Source organism: Oryzias melastigma, linkage group LG1 (genome assembly GCF_002922805.2).
Source record: "Oryzias melastigma strain HK-1 linkage group LG1, ASM292280v2, whole genome shotgun sequence".
Lineage (NCBI taxonomy): Eukaryota > Metazoa > Chordata > Actinopteri > Beloniformes > Adrianichthyidae > Oryzias > Oryzias melastigma.
Genome location: NC_050512.1, coordinates 1,115,475 through 1,135,559, shown reverse-complemented (window position 1 = coordinate 1,135,559; position 20,085 = coordinate 1,115,475). Strand labels below are relative to the sequence as shown.

The 20,085-nt window shown below is 38.2% G+C and overlaps 1 protein-coding gene across 1 annotated transcript in view; it reads right to left on the bottom strand.

Moving 5' to 3' along the window:
• The window catches only part of smc3 (structural maintenance of chromosomes 3), a gene marked incomplete in the record, with an annotated part of 32,692 nt that overhangs the window by 8,165 nt on the left and 4,442 nt on the right, over window positions 1-20,085 (bottom strand). The window contains 15 exon segments of the mRNA XM_024259676.2: window positions 105-352; window positions 1,020-1,128; window positions 3,519-3,626; window positions 5,221-5,379; window positions 5,482-5,633; window positions 9,642-9,794; window positions 11,288-11,438; window positions 11,645-11,786; window positions 12,982-13,142; window positions 13,851-13,950; window positions 16,184-16,287; window positions 16,469-16,682; window positions 16,916-17,037; window positions 18,307-18,471; window positions 20,015-20,085. Coding sequence (XP_024115444.1) covers window positions 105-352; window positions 1,020-1,128; window positions 3,519-3,626; window positions 5,221-5,379; window positions 5,482-5,633; window positions 9,642-9,794; window positions 11,288-11,438; window positions 11,645-11,786; window positions 12,982-13,142; window positions 13,851-13,950; window positions 16,184-16,287; window positions 16,469-16,682; window positions 16,916-17,037; window positions 18,307-18,471; window positions 20,015-20,085 — 2,159 coding nt within the window.

The following is a 20,085-nucleotide window of genomic DNA, read 5'->3' as shown; positions in this document are numbered from 1 at the left end:
GAAGGTCATTGCCTCATTTTTGACTCCTCCCACAACATGCAGCTCGTTGCCTGAGTTTTGACTCCTCCCACACTCATCATTTGAACAGGAGCAGAGCAGCATACCTGTTTGAGTGTGAGGGTCTGGTACTTCTCAAAGGCCTCCTGAGGCAGCGAGCCCAGCTCTCGGATCTTCTTCATGCACTCCTCCTTCTTCTTCAGCAGCATGCCCTGCCGGTTGGTCATCTTCTCCAGCTCTTTGGTGTCGTGGTTGATGGCGTCATTCTGCTCCTTCTCAATGTTCTTCCATCGCTCCATGCTCTTGATGTGATCCTTGATCTCTGCTTCCGTCTTGTCAATTAAAGAGTCCAGATCTGGAAAAAGTGGAGGACAAATCCAAATAAACAGTGAGGACGTTTCAGGTCTCAAATAACAACAGACAAGAACCGATTATAAAAGCCAATTAGAAACAGCGTCATGCAGAGAGGGTCTCTCATTAGTGACAAATAAATCCATGCAAATGGATCCTATTCAGAGAGGAGTTTCTGACGCCTGCACTCTGGTCACCTCATCTGAGTCACAGCACAAACCCAACATTTCTGGAAGCGGCTGTCCGGCAGAGGTTTATCTGGACTGTGGGTCAAAAATGTCAAAGTGTTTCTTCTCCGTCTGCAGACAGAATCAAACTGGACAGAGTCCTAAAACCCCCATGATGCTCTGCTTTAAGCTGCTGTCCTGATGTTTCTGCTACAAATATATTACACTTCAGTTCCTTCAGAGATGTAGGATGCTTGCTTGTCATTGTGTGGATGACATGATCACACCAAAGCTCATAACTTCTCTGTTTAAAAGACAAATAATTATATAAATAAGTGAAACACATGCTGGGAAAGGAACAAGTGAGCTTTAACCTAAACAGAACAAATCAAAACAACCTTGAGGTGCAGATGCTCAAAAGTTGAGCAGCAAGACAACAGCTGCTGTTCTGTCCACGCCCCTCCGGACATGCGGGACAGGAAGGCTCCATCTCTCCAGACGTACCTTCTGATCGAGCCAGAGTTTCTTTGACCCGTTTGTTGATGCCGTCGAGCTCCGATGTGGTGGCCGTGAGCACCGTTCCTCCCTCCGTCTCCCGCAGCTCATTCAGCTCCTGAGATGGTAAAAAGAGGAAAAGGGAGTCATCAGAACAACAGAGTTCTATTCAGAAAAACAGTTTTCAAGTATTTTATAGAAAGAAAGTTACAGTATTTTTGGACCAATATGAATAAGCTAAAAAAAAAAATAAAAAAATAAAAAGTCTTTTTTTTTAAATAAATATGGCGCAACGGATTAAAGGCTCAATTAAGCTAGACCAAACAGTCATATAATGTATGTGACTACATTGCCCAAAGTGCCTAGAAGGGCAAAGTGAAAGGTGAATGATCAAAAGGGTTGATGGGAAGTCTTTTTAGGACATTGGTCTACCATAACCAGCCATTGCAGTACCATTGTTTGCTGCAGTGTGATTCACGCGTTGTTCCTCTTTCTCACTCCCCTCTGGGGGAGTGGGAGAGATTTCAGATTCCAGTTGGATCATCTGTGCTGCTGTTCTTGGTTGTGGACCACGCCTCTGGCACAGATTGGCCTAGACCTCACCCCCACCTCTCCTCCACTCCTATCTGGCTGAGCTCTATTTAAATACGTAGTTGTAGAGTTGGATAAGCTAATTCCTCTTTAATAGTCCTGGTAAATCTCCTGTGTGTCCTGGGAGAGGATCTCTCCTTCATGTGGACATCACTGAGGGTTCTTCTTTTATTCTGAATCAGGTTTTTAGGAGTTTTTTCTTATCGGGAAGCAGGTTCTAAGGGCAGGGATAACCAGTTTTATTTAGTCTCTATAGGCTGCTGTTGTATAGGCTGTTGCTGTATAGGCTGCAATTGGCTGCTGTTTATATTTTATGACTGACCTTCTGCTTCTGTACAATTACTGGCATGAAGCCCAATGAGGCCATTTTTGTGATATTGGGCTATATAAATAAAAAAGAAATACCACAGAAAAGTCTGACTTTATTTACAACTAGATATATAGCATTACCTGCGATAATGCTAGTGTCAATGCTGTAAGCTGAATTTGGCCAGAGCTGGAAGCTAAAAAATGCTGAAGCTAAAAGCTTGCCGAAATATTAACTAAATGCCAATTTAGCCAAAAAACTGGAAGTCTAATTTTGCCAAAACAGCTAAAATAATTTGAAAATATAAGCTAAACTCAAAATTTGACGGAAGAACTTTGAAAAGTCAAATTTTGTCCGAACAGCTAGCATAATGCTAAAATGTTAGCTAAACTTAAACTTTGCTTAAACAATATAAAAGTCTAATTTTGCCAAAACAGCTAGCATAATGCTAAAATATTAGTTCAACTCAAAGTGTGCTTAAAAAATATAAAACTATATATAAAAAAAATGTGAGTGCTGTGAAGAATTCACACAGTAACTCCCAACATTGTTTAGTTGCAACACAAAACATAATAATTTGCTCAATTCTTCAGTTCATGATAGTGAAGTATAAAACCCATCACTCCATGAGGCTCCTGATCACTGCAACGATAATGCTCCAAAAATCCATCAAATGATCCAGCTTTGTAGCTTACCGAAGTCACACTAAAACATTTGGACAGACTTCGACCGCACAGAAAAATCGGTTCTAGGTCAGTTAGCATACCAGAGTTCACACATAAGACACACTGCAGCATAAGACACACTGTCAACTTCAGGGAAAGCTTGGTCAATTTTAGTTTAGGGGACCTTAATGGTCCAAAAATACCATAAACAAATACTGAAAAAGGAAAATCCCCAGAAAGTGATTTTGTATAATAACGGTTTTCAACAACAGCAAGTTTTTGTCAGAAAGTTGTTTTAAAGACAGGATTGTCAAACTCAATCACACAAGGGGCCAAAATCCAAAACACACCTTAGGCCGAACAGGATAAACATTTATTGAACACTCTAAACTATATTATAAAAACTTTAAAGCTGTAACATTTTAACATAATTATGAACGAGATACATAGCATTACCTACAACAATCTTGGTGTAAATGCTGTAAGCTGAATTTGGCCGCTGAAGCTGATAGCTGAAAACACTGAAACCGAGAGCCAGCTAAAATGTTACCTAAATGCAAAATTAGTCTAAAAAAATTAGAAAAAAAATCCAGGTCAACCAAAACAGCTAGCATGTAGCTGAGATATTAGCTAAACTCAAAAATAGTCTTAATCTTAGTAAATGTCAAAATAGTCCAAATAATCTAGCAGAATGACAATTCTTAAAACTTTAAAACAGTAACTTTTTAACATAATTATTAATAATAAAAAGCAAGACTATTATTCCAGAATAAATCAACTTAAACCTTAAATAACTTTCAATATTTTACTCTCCATAAAAATATATTCTGTCAAATTACACAAGTTAGAAATAAGAACAAGATAACATTAATAATAAAATAAAATGATCTGGAGGGCCGGATAGAATTACCCTGTGTGTTTTAAGACGTGTTGAGTAAAATGTACCTGCTCCACTTGATCCAGCCTCTTCCGTAAGTTCTCGTTTAGGTAGGTCTCCACCCGTGTCATGATCCCCTCCAACTTGATCCTCTCATTCAGAAGTTGTCTGTTGTCCTGTGAAAACACATCAACAATCACTAACTTCTTTGATGCTTGCAAAAAACAGAAACTTCAAGTCAGTGATTCTAATGTGTGTATGACATAACACTTCTCTGACACCAATCTATTCTCATTCAAAGTTTGAGTTATGTCACCAATAATCAGAGAAACCATTTGCAAACGAGGGCCAGTGCTGTGGGGGTGGAGGCTGCCCAACAATAGCAGGAACTGAGTGGAGCGAGCAGAGAGCTGTGATCAGACAAAGATGGGGCCATGCCATATCACAGGAGCACCCCACACACAGCTGCATCATCTGAATACACTAGTGCAGAACAAAGAGCAACAATGGACACATCAGAAAAGAGGTTTTCTCTGAATCCACTGATGGATAACATTTTCATTTCTGAATCTGTTCCTCCTCACAGGTGCAGGCTCTGTGACGGTCTAATAAAGGGAAGAACAAACAAAAGCTGTCCCTCTCATAGCTGAACACATATATATTCATTGTTCACGTAATACAAGTTAATATTCATTATGCTAATCTACTGACGCAACAGCAGTTTCCTCTTATGTGACAAGTTTCTCATCAATTCTGCCAATACTGTTTGTTTAAGGTTTCTTCAAGTTACAGTTTAACCCTTTAACACCTGAGGAGTCGCTGGTGATGCTTAAACACTAAATCTTTAACGAGCTGTAACTTTTTAATTCTTAACATGATAATTCTAGCAGATTCTAAAGGAGAAAAGCAGCTCAGCGACATGGACATGGAGATGTGGTTACTGATGCTTTTGTAGAACTCCAAGTCCCCTATGCAAATTTTTTTTATTTAAAAAAGAAGTGTAGTGTTTTAGTCAGTAGTGTTTTATTTATGACTATGAAGATTTTAACCAAAATCCCACAACCTAAATGTCTTTAAAAGTCATTTTTCATGTTGATCTGAAGCCTCAGCCTGCAAAATCTCCTCTGAGGGGGCGTGGCTTTCAAAGCTAAGTTGACCTGCTCCTTCATGGGCACACACACAGACTCCTTATTTTTGAGCTGGATGTCAGCTCGGACGAGGAAGTGAAGATCTTCATGGACTGAACTTCAGCTGATTTACAATCCTTTCCAACTGCGGTCAAATGAGCCGCCGTTCACATTTCCGTGGTCACATCAAGAAGCTCCGTGGAGTCTGGTGGAGATTTTCCAGCGTTCTCAGTCCTGCTACCGTAAGTATTGGATGAAACTCACACCAAAAATCCAGTGATGCTGATTTGACCACAGAAATGTGAACGGCGGCTCATTTGACTGCAGTCAATGTGAAGATACCATCTTCTCTTCTCCAGAACCTGAACTAGACACTAGGAACAGATGAGGGTTTAGTGCATGTGCAGAAGCTCTTTTTAAGACTTGTTGAGGTGATCATGTCTGCCGCTCACAGACTACTATTTGATCACAGAGCGCTGCAGTCTAAATCTCAGACACAAATTATGTTGTTTCCTGCAGGCTTTTCATCATCAAACATGATCGCTATTGCTATGTTTTTGAATCTGAAAAAGTCTGGCAGTCATTTTTCTGAAGACCTTCAATGAATCTGTGAAACAGATGTTGATGGTGTGCATCTGCAGACCTGCTGTAACTGTCGGATCTCATCGTTCAGGTCATCGACACGCCTCTGGTCCTCAAGACTGAGCTGAGAGAGCAGATCTGTACCAAGTTCAGCCTTCAGGGACTCCCTGGTGGACTCCATAGCATGGAGGCTGGCCTCCAGACTTTGGAGACTGCGTTGCTGCAGAAGGAGAGGAACAATGAAATAACAAAACAAAGCAACAATGTGCATGTACCAAATCGACCGAGAGTTTAACGTGACAGTGTAAATAAAGTGTACAACCTTGGGCATAAACGTCTTCTCCGACTGCTGCCTCTTCTCCTTCAGCATCTTCATTTCAGACAGAATACTGTCTCTGGATGCCTTAAACTTCCTCTGCTGGGTCTCAATCTGCTGCATCTGATTCATCAGCTGATCGATCTCATTGTTGATGCGTGGGGCAACGATTAAGGAAAACACCAAAGTTTCCTCGCAGATGAAATGGTATCAGTTCTCCCTCATGCTGACTCCAGATTTCTGACAGTCAACAGGTGCTTTTGTTTTCAGTTTCTATGTCATGTGAAGTAATGGAGGCAATTGAAGCTAAAATGACTTAAAAAACAACAGTGCTTCCCAATACTTCATTGATTTTTCTATCCATATAACTTCTACAAATAAACTATTTCCACAGGAGAGGCACTGAGACCAAAACAAACATCAACAACACAAGTGTAACATTAACAAAAACACAAGAGGCACCCACAGAATAAACAAACAATATGGGGTCAAATCAGGATCTGCTTAAAGTCAATAACAAAGATAGTAAAATCTGAAAAAATATATAAATAGAAAATGTGAAAAAAATATATAGAAAATTCAAAACTAAATATAAAAAAATTTAAAATATTTTTAAAATGGGTGAGTGTTTGGCTCTTGCCGAGGACAGACGCACTTTTTCTCTCTCCTCCCCTCCTGTGTTCCTCCCAAGGCTTCTGTCTGTCTCCCTGTGAGCTGCTGTTTTTGCCCTCGACTACTCTTCTGCTATTTGAACTCTGAAAATGGATCTGATCCACTGGTCTTTTAATGCGAGCGACAAAATTTAATCCACGCTAAGGAATGGGAAAGCGGACCCCTCCTGCGCAGACGGAACCCACGATCCATGGGGCAAGTGGAGGCTGATGCGTCTGGCCCAGCTGTCTGTGGAAGATGTTGAAGATGTATATCTACTCGTGTTCCTGATTTTTAGATTCCTCGCTATTGGGATCGGAGGATATCTCATCTATCAGGCGGTCTCGGAGGTGAAGCTCATGAGAAGCGAGGTGATGCTCGCTAGAAGTGAGCTGAAGACGGTGAGAGGCGAGCTGTCTGATCTCTTTGGGAAGTTACTTCGGGAAGTAGAGACTCTTGGAGTCAGACTTTCACATGTGGATCAGAAGCAGTCTGCCGCTCTTGCCCATCTGAGCAGAATGATCCCGACCCTTGAACTTGTGCGGAAGATGGATGTCAACTTGGAGCGACTTACTGCCCGAACTGAAGGGAGACTGGCCTAAATTGCCCACATTCCGGCCCATTTTGAAATTCGCCTCAAAGACTCAGACCAGTGAAGGACTCAGCCTGCAGTACAAAAACAACTGCTGGCGCCTGAAACAATCCTATCTTATCGGATCCCCCCCTTAGCCGATGGCGCTGCCTTGGCTCTCAAAACATACCGCTTCTACAGAGTGTGAAAGCCAGCTGTGTGTGGAGACGATAACTGCTGCTCATCCCTCCTTGACCTCAGCATTCCTGCAATCTCCCTCCCCTCCCAAGCGTAGTCTGGATGTGTGCTCCTGGAAGCAGCTAAAGGACTATTGTAAAGGTCCCCCCCCCGCCCATCCCACCCACCAAACCTCATCTATTGCATCTTCGAATGTGTTGTGCTTCTGTGTTATAGAGTATTTTTTTGCTTGTATCTGAACATTGTACGCAGTGTTGAGATGTGACCTTTTTTTTTGGCCACCCATTAAACCCCCCCCTCCCCCTCGTGGCCTTCTACTCCCATGCTAATAAGGGACGCCGCTCATTGGACGCTTCCGCAGTGAACCTTGAACTGTCTGTTTACTTCTCTCTGTTTGTCGTGTTCTTGGTTGGACTGAAAAACAATGAATTTCCCCTCGTGGGATTAATAAAGTATATTGATTGATTGATTGATTGATTGATTGATTGATTGATTGATTGAAAAAATGTACATTTGAAAAAAATATATATTGAAAATAAAATTGTAAATTTGTAAATGAAATTATTAAAACAAAAAATGCAAATAAAAAAAATGAAAGTAAATTTGAACATTTGAAAAAAAATATTGAAAATGAAATTGTAAATTAAAAAAATAATAAAATAAAATATGAAAATAAATTGGAAAATTTGAAGAAAAAAAATGGAAATTTGAAAATAAATTATACATTTGAAAGAAAATACTGAAAATATGAGAATAAAATTGTAAATAAAAATATATATATTGAAAATTTGAAAATAAAATTAAAATATGAAAATAAATTTGAACATTTAAAAAAATATTTTTTTAAAATTTGAAAATAAAATTGTAAATGTGAAAAAATATTGAAAATATGAAAATAAAATTGTAAATTTGAAAAAAAATAATTGAAAATGTAAAAATAAATTTGAAAAATAAGATATGAAAATAAATTCTAAAATTTGAAAAAAATATATTGAAAATAATAATTTTAAATTTGAAAAAGGAGGTGCAACTTATGTAAAGCAAAAATAACAAATACATCTAAGAAGAGTCACAATGCAACAAAACAAAGTAAAAACATGGTGATCTGACTCAATCTGCAGTCATTCCCAATAAAGATGCATACAAATGTTATGCTTAAAATCAAATATTATTCTAAGACAAGGAGGACTGGGGAAGGACACTGTCTGCATCTCCAGTTTATCAACTGTAGACTGAGCAAGAGGATTGGAAATCCTCTTGCTCAGTATTTTTCTTTTAGACTCAATGATACAAAAATGAAAGATGGCCACCTGTTCTGTCACTACTTCCAGCTTTACGTACTGAAAACCAAGTTGAACGGTACACACAACACCAGCCGTCTCCACCACACATGCAGAAACATGTCATTACATCAGAGTGGTGGGGACTGCACCAAGACATGGAGCACACACAAATGAAACCGTCTCTGATCCAATTGTTTTTCCTTCATGAGCTGTCCTGAAGTGAGTCATGGTCCTGGCAGATATGGCCCAGTGTACACTAATCCTTCTTGACCTTAAACCTTCTTCCTGCTGGCTTTCAGGCAGCTACATCACTGCAGTGGATTAATCCCTGTTTAAAATAAAGCTTCAGCTGCATGAAGTCACCACAGTGATAATGCTCTGCCTCTATACACGTTAGCTTCTATGAAAGATACCTTCATATGGCATAAGATAAAGTTTTGTCTTTCCAACACATTCTTTCTCTAACCTTATTAGACCTGTCACCCTCAATGGCAAGTGCACATTTTTTAATTAAAAACATTGTACTGCAAACTGTGAAAACGTGGCTGATCAGTGGTCTGTCGGGATGCAATGACACTTGATAGAAAACCAAACTGTGAGGTACGTCCTCTGCGGTTCAATTATTATTACTCTCAGTGCAATAACTGTGTGCTTCTCTGCATGTTTCTGCCATTTGCAATCGCTCTTTCAGCTCCACCAGCCAGATACAGCAAGTTCCCCTCCCCCCAAGAAACTATCCAATCAGTCGACAGAGAACGTCATGGAGAGCAGAGTGGAGAAAAACAACTCTGTGGCCAGGAGGCAAATGTCACATTCATTTGCTGCTAAATACTATGATCAGGGAACAAAAACAGAGTGGTGTCTGCAGCTTCACAGCACATCCAACTAGGGCTGGGCGATATATCCATGTAATCAATTAATTAGAATTTTATGTTGTAGACTGTTTATTTTTTGAAAGTCGAGGTTTTATTTTCCCGCACTCTGCCCTCTTGGGCTTCCGTAGTTCGGCGTCAGCCCGTTTGTCTTTTGCAAAGCTGTTGGTCTGTAGCAGCAACAAAACGTCTAATAAAAGTCTTGATTTGAAGACAACGCTGTTGTTACACACCGGCGGTAGCAAGTGTTCAGTAAGAGTTATGCACTTGTAATTCTCTGAATGTTTTGGTTTATTTAGCCTCTTAGCAAAATTAAAAAATAATAATTTGTGACAATTTAAAGTTTTTGGTTCTTCTTTAGTACAATTCAATAATGAACTGTGACCCAAATAAAGCCTTGAGTAAATTCAATCATTGCTTCCCAGGTAATCTGGTATCAAGTTTTATAGATCTGCCGTTTTAGTGAGATGTTTGTTGGTCTGTTTGCAACTAAAAGTTCTGTCACTAACTCTGAGTGTGTAACCAAGAGGTCACTTCTATGTAGGTGCATGGTAATGAACGTGCGTCTGACTGCCTTTTCATAAAGGATATGTTCGATGTTCCTGCGCAGGTTTTCGTTGAGCTTGGCCTCCAGCTCCGTCAGCTCCTCCTCAGCCTTCCTCATGTCTTTCTGGAGCTCCAGGCGAGACTTTCTAGTATCGTAGTAGCCTCCAGTCAGAGCGCCTCTGTGACTGACCTGATCACCTAGGGGCAAACCCCATTAAGAAATGAGCAGAAGCATCATAAAACCATCTTTACATCACTTTCACACAAGGCTGCTCAGCTCACACAAGAGCTCGAGTCTGAACCAAAAAGAACATCTACTATGAACAAAATAGGGACATCTCAGTTCACCTGTTGGTGAAACAAGATGGTATTCTAATACAAACTGAAAGCAGAGTGAGAGTGAAGCAGACCAAATAGAACAAGTTAACAATGAAAAGGGTTATACAAAACAATGTTTGTAGAGATGACAAAGAACAAAGCAAAGGCAGGACCATGCAAAAATCTATTTGGGAAAATGTCTGAAAAGTCCCATCACTAAAGACTTTAAAAAAGTTGCATTACCTGCAATAATGCTAGTGTGAATGCTTTTTACTGAAAGTAGCGGCTGAAGATAATGAAGCCGTTTGCGAAAAATGCAAAAGCTATTAGCAAAATGCTACATTTGCTAAAAAAAAAAAAAACTTGAAATTTTGTTAAACTATAAAAGAGCGCTGAATTTGATCTAAATTTCTGAATAATTTTGAGAAAAATTGCTTCAAATCCCTAAAACATACCAAATATGGAAAATATATTTAGTGTGTTGCTTAAATATAAGCTAAACTCCAAATTAGCTCAAATAAAACTTAATTTTTTGCCAAATTAGGCAAAAAAGCTAGCTCATTGCTTAAACATTAGCTTAACTCCAAAATAGCCTAAAATTCCTCGGTAACCTAAATTAGTCAAAAATGTTGCGAAAATAGAAGCTAAATTAAAAAATATACTGTCCATCAAACTCGTTTTGACAGGTGACCTTTGACCCTACACCAATCAATTAAACTCGTTTTGACAGGTGACCTTTGACCCTACACCAATCAATCAAACTCGTTTTGACAGGTGACCTTTGACCCTACACCAATCAATCAAACTCGTTTTGACAGGTGCCTCAAGATGAAGAAAAAATGCAATATCATTTTTATATAAAGGGTATATAGGGTCAAAGGTCAGCTGTCAAAATGAGTTTGATGGAAAGTATATTCCTGATCTCTCTAATGAAGTTGGCATGGAACTATTTTCACTTAAGATAAAGTTTTGGTCTCAATGAGTCAAATATAAAAAAGTAAATTTTTTGGTGCTGAACGCTCACAACTTTATTCAACTTTACTACACTCTTATTCTATATTATATAAAGTAACGACTAATCGACTATTAAATTAGTGGTCGACTATTATAACAGTGGATTAGCCGACTGATCATGGCAGCCCTACTGCATGAACATTTTCTCTGTACAGGTTCCCTGAGCGGTCCACAACCTCGATGTTTTGTGTGGGTCACAGGTTTGTTCATTTTTGGCCTGCAGACAGTCTGCATCCACTTGTAAGGACAGCTGGGACTAAGACTTTAGAAAAAGCGTTTTAGTAACTTCTATTTCAATACAAAACGGACTTCTTTATCATCCATTGATTTGTTAGATTCTGATCAGCAGGTCAGCTCACCCTCCAGAGTGATGCAGTCCATGGTGAAAGCTCGAGCCAGCTGGGTGGACACTTCCATGCTGCGACAAATTAAGGTCTTTCCAAACACATGCTTGAAGGCCTTGTCAAAGTTTGGGCTGTAGCGCAGCTTGCTAATCATGGGGATGGCATCCTTTAGGAACAGAAATGTTCAGATTAAAATACATTCATGCCCTAATAGGTCTAAATGTTGTCCATCCCAGACAGGGAGAATGACAAAAAAAGGAAAGCAATGAATCAATCAAGCCTAACAAGACATTATTATGGCATCCAACACATCAGAAAGTTATCCCCACTTCCAGGTAGAGTCCAAATGATGATTTGATGAAGTATTCTTACATTGGTTTCAGGGTAGGCCGTGTCCCTGACGTCCAGCTTGCTCAGTGGAAGGAACGTCACTTCTCCAGGCAAGTTCATTTTGTTGAACTCCATCAGTATTTTGGTGCTGACTTCATCAGTCTCTACAATGTGGTAAAATAACCTGAAAGGCACAAGATCGCTTTTTAACTAAAAGTGTCAGTAGAACAAAACAAAAAAAACAAACTAAATGGGTGCAAGAGACTCCAAAACCTTTCTACTGCTGCTGTACAGTAGTAGATAAAAACAGTTTCCCCACATATGGTATACCAGTATACCATCAATCAGCAGGAGAGAATCCTCTCAGTAAAAAGGAACAAAAACAAGATCTTTTATCTGTTGAAATGTCTTTGTAAGTCATTGTTTGCACTAAGATAACCCAACAGAGACCCCTGTCGTCAGTTTTAAACTTTTTTTAAGAGTTATTGATCCCAGAAGTCCAAATCTGTGAATATCTCCCCATCTTATCTTATCTTAGCGGAACTGTTTTTGCACGCCTCCTGTTCAAAGTAGCGCTGTAATGAAATCCTCATGATATCCAGACTTCTAGTAGAGTATTTATTTTTAATAATAATATACAGCGCTGATCATAATACCAAATTAAATATCAAATACTGATCGGCAAACAACATCTGATTTTTTATCATCAACCGCACGGTTCCTAACACCAGTCACCGTCTCTGGGCAAAACACCTGGACCCACTCTGCTGTCAACAATAAGAAGCAGAAGCTGATGTGCATTAAAGCTTCTGCTACATAACAAGATGTGAACATCAGAATCAAACACAAGAAAATCTGTTTGGTCAGGAAAGGTCCTACAAATCTTTAGCCATAGAAATTATTATTTACATCTGTTTAAGATCCAGGTCAGATAAGGACAGAGAGCAAGTAGCTAGATTTTGCTCCTCCAAAACACAAAGTTTAGTAATTAGCTTCTTCTGAATCACGTGAGTCAAAGTCAAGGCCCGGGGGCTGGCCCTCCAGATCATTTTATTTTATTATTAATTAGCTTCAGCGTTTTCAGCTATTAGCTTTAGCGTCTTCAGATATTAGCTTCAGCATTTTCAGCTGTCAATTTCGGAATCTTATCGGTCAAATTCATCTTACAGCATTCACACTAGCATTATCACAGGTAATGCTATATATCTAGTTCTTAATTATGTTAAAAGTTACGGTGAGTGTTCAATAATGTTTATCCTGTTCGGCCCGTGACCTAAGGTGTGTTTTGTATTTTGGCCCCTTGTGAGATTGAGTTTGACACCCCTGATCTAAATACGTACACTGCATTCTGAGCACAGCCAAATGAAAAAAATTTTCACCTTGTTCCAGCAGTCACCTCCACACAAGTGTAGAAAGCAGGTTCACACTCAAAGTTGTTCATGACAATGCCATGGTAACCGTTGATGACATGCTGGTTGATGCCCTTCCTCCGAAAGTGTTCCAGGACTTTATTGATGCTGTCAATGCCGTTCAGAATGGCCTGCACAAAGAAAACATTTATGAAAATATGCTTATATTTTTTAAAAGTTATCTTTAAAATAGAGTTCAAAATTACTATATTTTCTATTTAGTGCCTGCATTCAGGGATCTTGTTCTGTGTAAACTGTATGTGTATCAAAGTACTATATGTTCATGTCAAGGGTTTTCCTTAAGCGACAACAAAAAGAACAATAAAATGAAGCATATGCTGATAATATAAAAGGAAGGAATATAAATGGAATTAGGTAGATCAAAGACTGCAGAAAAATCTGATCCTGGGCAAAAGAAACAAAAGCCAATGAAGACACAAACATCATCTTTTCAGCTCAGAAGACATTATCCAGAGATAAGGTTTGATTGATGTATACACTCAGAAGGGACGACTAGAAGAGGCAGAGAGGGTGAGTCATATATAAATGTTGCCAGCTATCACAAGTAGGGAGGCATATGAATGATTCTGTTTGATTTACCTGCCCTGACAGCCCAGTGACTCACAAAATGGGTCTTTTGCAGTCTTACAGTGGGCTCACTCAGAAAGCGAGGCACTTTACTTAGAACGTCTCCTCTTTGGTTCAGGCTCATTCTCAAAGTTCTACAGGTCCAAAGCTTACATCGACATCAGTAAACACAGTGATGCCCCGCCCTTGCAGAGCTGATGACCACACCTTTACCTTATTATACAAGTCAATAATAGCGCAGCAACACAGACCTTGCCAGTGGCCGCTCGAAGGAGCTGCTGCTTCTTCTCCAGATCCTCTCGTTTGGCTGCCAGGGCCTGCTGCTCTGCATTCTCCTCACGCCACAGGTAGCTGGACAGATATGGGCGTGCACACACGGTTACATTGGGTCATGAGAAAGATTAAAGACACCTGAGAGAAAATATCCTGGTCTGAAAACACCAGAAAAGAAAGGATCTGATCAGAATTCTGCCCAAAATGAATCATGCATGGCAGATAAACAGAGATGCACAGATGGTTCCCTCTTCTATTTCAACTGAATTCAATCCCACCCTGATGTCAGTACAGACGTGTACTGTTTAACATTTCATGTTTAACCCTTTAACAGCGGAGCTCCAGTGTTTATGTTATTTGATTTACTGCAATTGTTTTAAATTAGTAACATGATAATTCCAGTAGATTGTGAAGGAGAAAAGCGGCTCGATGAGTCGCTTTTCTCCTTCACAATCTACTGGAATTATCCTGTTAACGGTTGAAAAGTTAGTGTATGTTAAAGATTTTGTGTTAACCAACAAACCCTCAGTTGTTAAAGGATTAACAACGTTACATTCATTTAATCATTTTTGTAATTTATTGAAATTAAATACGCATTTTTTTTATTTAAAAATGCATTCATTATTATTCGGGGGGGAAAGGAGAAGCGTTCTTGCTGTCTTTTTTAAAAACTAAACACAAATGTGTGAAATTCCTTTCAAACTGAAGCAGCTCACATAATTTTCTGTCTTTACTTGAAATCAAAGCTGCATTCAGTCAAAAAGTCTCTCAAAGAATGCTTTTCCAGGAAAAAAAATGTAGATTTTGTCATTTATTATTAGAAATTGAGCAACAACACTGCTGTCACACTCAAGACATCAAACAGACACCAAATGCCTCAATATAGTACAACAAAACAAATTAGGGCTGGGTATTGAGAATAGTTTCCAGAAACGATTCAACTCAATTCACAAGGGCCTGGATTAATTAAATTCTGATTTTTTTCCCATTGCAATCCTCTCAATTAAATTCAATTCAATTAAATTTTGAGTTTCCACATTTATACACATTTGTTTAGAAATACATAAAATAATCTACTATATGATTTAAATATATTTCTATTAATCTGATCCAGTTCACATACTGTAAATGTATCAGTGAAATAATGAGATTGTTAATATCATCCAGTGTTACATGGATTCTCTAAAGGAGAAGTTCTAACTAAAATGTTCAGATCATTAACATTGGAAACATTGTTCTGCTTCTCCTGGAGGGAGTTTCAGTTTGGACACTAGGTGGAGATCACACTGTAGTATTACACCTTATTCTAGAACAGGGGTCTGCAACCTGTGGCCCTCAGACCCCTTCATTGCGGCTCTCTGGTTAATAAAGAATAAAAACACAACGATGATTAAGGCACACCAGAATATACAACAGATTTTCTACTTTTTAAATATTTTATCTTATGTTTAATGGTTTAAAAATATGGTAAAAGTCATTTAAATAGCTCAGATGTCTGACTGAAATACACCACATAGTAAAATAGTTAAATAAACTGAAAAAATAAATAGAAAAATAAACAGATTTTTTTCAAATCCCTGTTGACACTAAGCTAGCTATCTGCCACTTTTAATTTGAAATCATTCATTTAGAAGAATTAGTATTTTTTATTTATGTGCATATTTTATTTATGCCAAATAAACAATTGTTTATTTAAACATATAATAGTAACAGTGATATGGATACAAATCAGTGTTTTTAGTTGTTCTAAAGGGTGAAGTCAGACTCAACCTCCTGGGTTGTTGCCAGTTAAAAACCCACTCAAATGGCTCTATAAGTGTTGAAGGTTGCAGATCCCTGTTCTTGAAGAAGAATAAAGTATGAGTGAAAAACGATTAGACAACAAATGGTTACTTATAAAAATATTTCCTTAAAAGAGTTTGGAAGATTCATGCCTGAGTTTATAAAGATGTCCATTTAGTCAGAAATGTACGTTTAGGTCGACTGAGCGTTAGCATTAGCCGTCCTTTGGGAAATTCTATTAAATGATAGCATCAAGCTAGCGGACTTTAACCTTATGGGCTAAATCATTTATATTTTTAGGAATCGATATATGGATTTATTCAGCTTGAATCGATACAAATCGATTAATTGATCTTATCAACCCAGCTCTACATTAAACAGCTCGTAATAAACATAACAAGAGCCTCATGGTTGGTTTTAAGTGATCTAGAATAAGAACATATCAGTCCCAAAGAAAACAGGAAAAGGTGACCCATCCTCACTAACATGATACATTAAAAAAACAATGTTCAAATGACCCAGTTCTTACTTTCTTTCACTCTGGAGTTCATCCTTCTTGTTTTTCACCTCGTAATACTTCTTGTCCAGCTCCTCAACGCGCGTTTTAACCTCATTTAAATCTTGATCCAGTTTCTAAAGGCAGAAGGAAAGTGAGTTAAAATAATTCATTGACTGCAGATGCAATTAAGCGTAAAAAATCTGGTCTTTTGAGTAATAGTTATTTTAGCACTTATTCAATTGTAATTAAGCAAGCTCTTTGTCATTTGATGACGGAAAGCTGGAGCAGCAGTTCAACAGTTTTCAAGAGTCTTACATTATACTGCTCAAGGTTCTTCTCTTTGTTCGCCTCTGTATCCTCCAGGTCTTTGTGGATGGCTGCAATCTGCCTCTTTTTATCATTGATGGCCTGGTCCAGGGACTTGAGCTCCTTCTTGATCCACTTGTCTCTCTCCTCCTTGGAGGTGAACTGACTGCCGCGGCCCTGCTTGGCATAGAGGTCCGTCCTCTCCTGTGTGGCCTGGGCAAGTCTGGACAGGAAGTACGTCAGAGTTTAATGAAAACATCAACTTTATACATTATGAGACAGAATGTTATGACTTTCACTGGAGCCACTTTTAAACCCATAAAAGAAATGAACAGAGAACTTTTAACCTATTTAACTCAATCTTTGAAAACAAAAGGGTCTTCAGTATTTGAGACAGTTTGTTCTGCTTGTGCCGATCCTCTGAATGAACAGATGCTGTGAATGACTCATCTTTACCTGGAAATGCCCCGCTCCTCCTTCTCCTTCACCATGTTGAATTTAGGTTCAGTCTCCTGCAGTTCTTTCTGCTTCTCTTCGATTTTTTCCAGCAGCTTTTGACGCTCCTTCAGCAGACGTTTCTGAACAGGCGAGAGCAATATTTAAAGTAAACTTTAAAGGAACTTTAAAGTTACTGTGTGTTATGGACTGAAGCAACAGTGCTGTATGGCAGAGCCATGTAGGGCTATAGTCCTTGGGAGGGTACAAAATATAAACTAGATATATGGCATTACCTGCAGTAATGATAGTGTGAATGTTGTAAGCTGAATGTGGCAGCTGAAGATGCTGGGGCTGGTAGCTGAAAATGCTGAAGCCTAAAGCTTGCTAAAATACTTGCTAAATGTCAAATTGTAAAAAAAAGGAAAAATGTCTTTTGTTCCCTAAACAGCTGGCAAATTGCTAAAATACTAGCAAAACTAAAAAAATATTAAAAAAAATAAATAAATAAATAAAACAGGAAAAATGTCTAATTTTGCCAAAACAGCTAGCACAATGCTAAAATATTAGCCAAACTCCAAATTGGCCTAAAAAAAACTGGAAAAAATGCATAATTTAACCAAAACAGCTAGCATCGTGCTAAAATTTTAGCTAAACTCCAAATTATGCTAAATATAAAAAATGTCTGATTTTGCCAATATTTAGAATATTGCTAACATTTTTGCTAAATTTCAAATTAGCCTGAAAAACAAAAAAAAAAAACGCCTAAATTAGCTAAAACAGCTAGCATCATGCTAAAATATTAGCTAAACTCCAAACTAGCCTAAAAAATCTGGAAAAATGTCTAAATTAGTCAAAAACAATGCAAAATTAAAAGTTAAACTCAAAATGACCCTGAAAGTCTGAATGGTGTCTCTAGCTGAAAGTTTGCAGAAGTTCACAAGTTTTAAAGCACACAAAAGTTATTAGAATATTTGAGTAATTTCTCATTCATTTCCTATGGGGCATATTTTGCTAAATATTTCAAAAACTATAAAATGTATGAATACCTAAAATACAATCAGAAATGTCCTGAACGAGCTCAATGCTTTGAAACTAAGATTATTGAAATCAATGAAAGCGTGATTGAGTTTTTACATGCTGAAAACCGTACGGAAAGGAGCAGGAGAATCACTGTAGTGTGAATGCTTACTGAGCAATCACACAAGTTGACTTTCTTTTTGTTTACTTGGTTCAAGACTCTGTCAAAGAAAATAAAAAAATGCTCCCGTACTTTCCCTTTAGCAAGTGTCTAAGTAAAACAGAGTTAGAAGCTCATGTGTTCATGGGTGCCTCGGGACAACCTGTGTTAGTGGACAGTTTCTGGTCCAGCATCACGTGTGCATTGTGACGCACTTGGGAAGCTTCCGTACCCTCTGTTCGCTGTTTCCTGCCAGCTCGTCCTGCAGGTCTTTGGCCTTCAGCTCCAGTTTGGTCCTCTGCTTGATCTGCTCCTGGCGCTCTGCCGACAGTTGCTCTCGCTCCTCCTTCATAGCAGAAATCTTGGACTTCAGCTCCCGCACAACACGCTCTGTTTCCTAGAGAAAAACAAGAATAAAGAAACGAGGGGCTTCCTGAAGACAACTCGTGCAACAAGCAGAGCAGGAGAAACAACTGCATTAACCGAGGTTTCCAAAAATGATGACAATGTTTATTATAAAGACATGCAGCAATCTGTTTTTGGAAAACCATTATTATTCCAGTTTTTAATTGAAAAGGATCCGGCCCCCGGGCCTTAACTTTGACATGTGCCTTAGAGTCGAAGGATCTGCAACCTTCAACACTTGAAGAGCCGTTTGGGTTGATTTTTCACTGACTACGAGCAGGACCCACAAAGTCTTCACTCACCCTTTACAGAATGAAGACACTGATTCGTATTCATGTTATTGTTCCTATTAGGATGAATATAAATGAACTATTTTAGCATAAAAAAGCATCAATAAACAAAAGCAATATTTCAAAATATGAAATGGCTTATAACTTAAACTTTAACTTAAATAAAAGACTTCCTGTGTCACATAGGATCATTTCAATGCAACAAAAAGGATAATATAAAGAGTAAAAAACAGTTTATTTTTCAATTTGTGGTGCATCTCTGCCAGAAATGCATATAACTAACAAACCAAAATTAAATCAAAGCTAGTTCAGAGGGTTTTTTTTACTTTAAGGGGGAACCCAAAATTCCTATATTTGTTTAAAAAAAAAAGATGAAAATCTGCCTAAAAGACCTTCAATGTAATTTTTTGTTGTCCCTACTGACCTCTGATTGTTTTTTTTTTTAGTACACGGCGATCACAGATCTGTCAAAATGTTGTAGCTCGACTTTGTTAAACTAAGAACTGCTTTATGGATTATTGGAACATCAGAGTTATGTGTGATGTTCAGCTGTTTGTGAATGGATAGAAGAAAGTTTGACAGCTTTTTTGTTACTTTACTACTGATTTTTTACTTTAGTTACTATCTCAAAATAAATTACTTTAATATTTTTTTTCAATCGGAGAGTTACAATGGAAGGTTAAAGGAGCCACATGTGTCTCGTCGGGTTGCAGACCCCTCCCTCAGACCAAGCAAAGCAACCCCAATTCAGCTTTGATCCCAGTGCAGCCCTCGAGGCCTGGAGTCACCTTTCTCTGTTGTAGGCGATCTAAAAAAGGTTACTTTTAAGGCTAAGTCAACCCCTGTTGGATATAAACAATTTCAAATTGTGAATCTATTTCCAGTTCTGTAGAATGTGCTTTTCTTTGTATCATTGAAATATTTTACATTTTCTGTTTTAGGTAACCTTACCGTTTGTCTTCTTTTAAACCTGTGGCAATTCATGTGTTCATAACTTTTGACTGATATAGCTTAGTATGTAATAAAGAAAAAAAAACATTGTAAGATGTAAGAAAATTACAAAAAAAATTAAAAACATATTTTCCATTTGTACATGAACAACTTAAAATAAACTTTTTACAAATCATGGATTTTTATACACTTATTATTGGAACACAACTGTAGTCTACGCATGCAAATTTAAGGTAGTGAATTACAAATCAGCTTTTTAAAAGGATCTCATTTGTCGTTCATGTTTTCAAATACCTCCACTTTGTCTCTGGCATCTTGCTGGGCGTCGCGCAGCTGTCTGGATTTGTCTCCACAGGTCTCTCTCT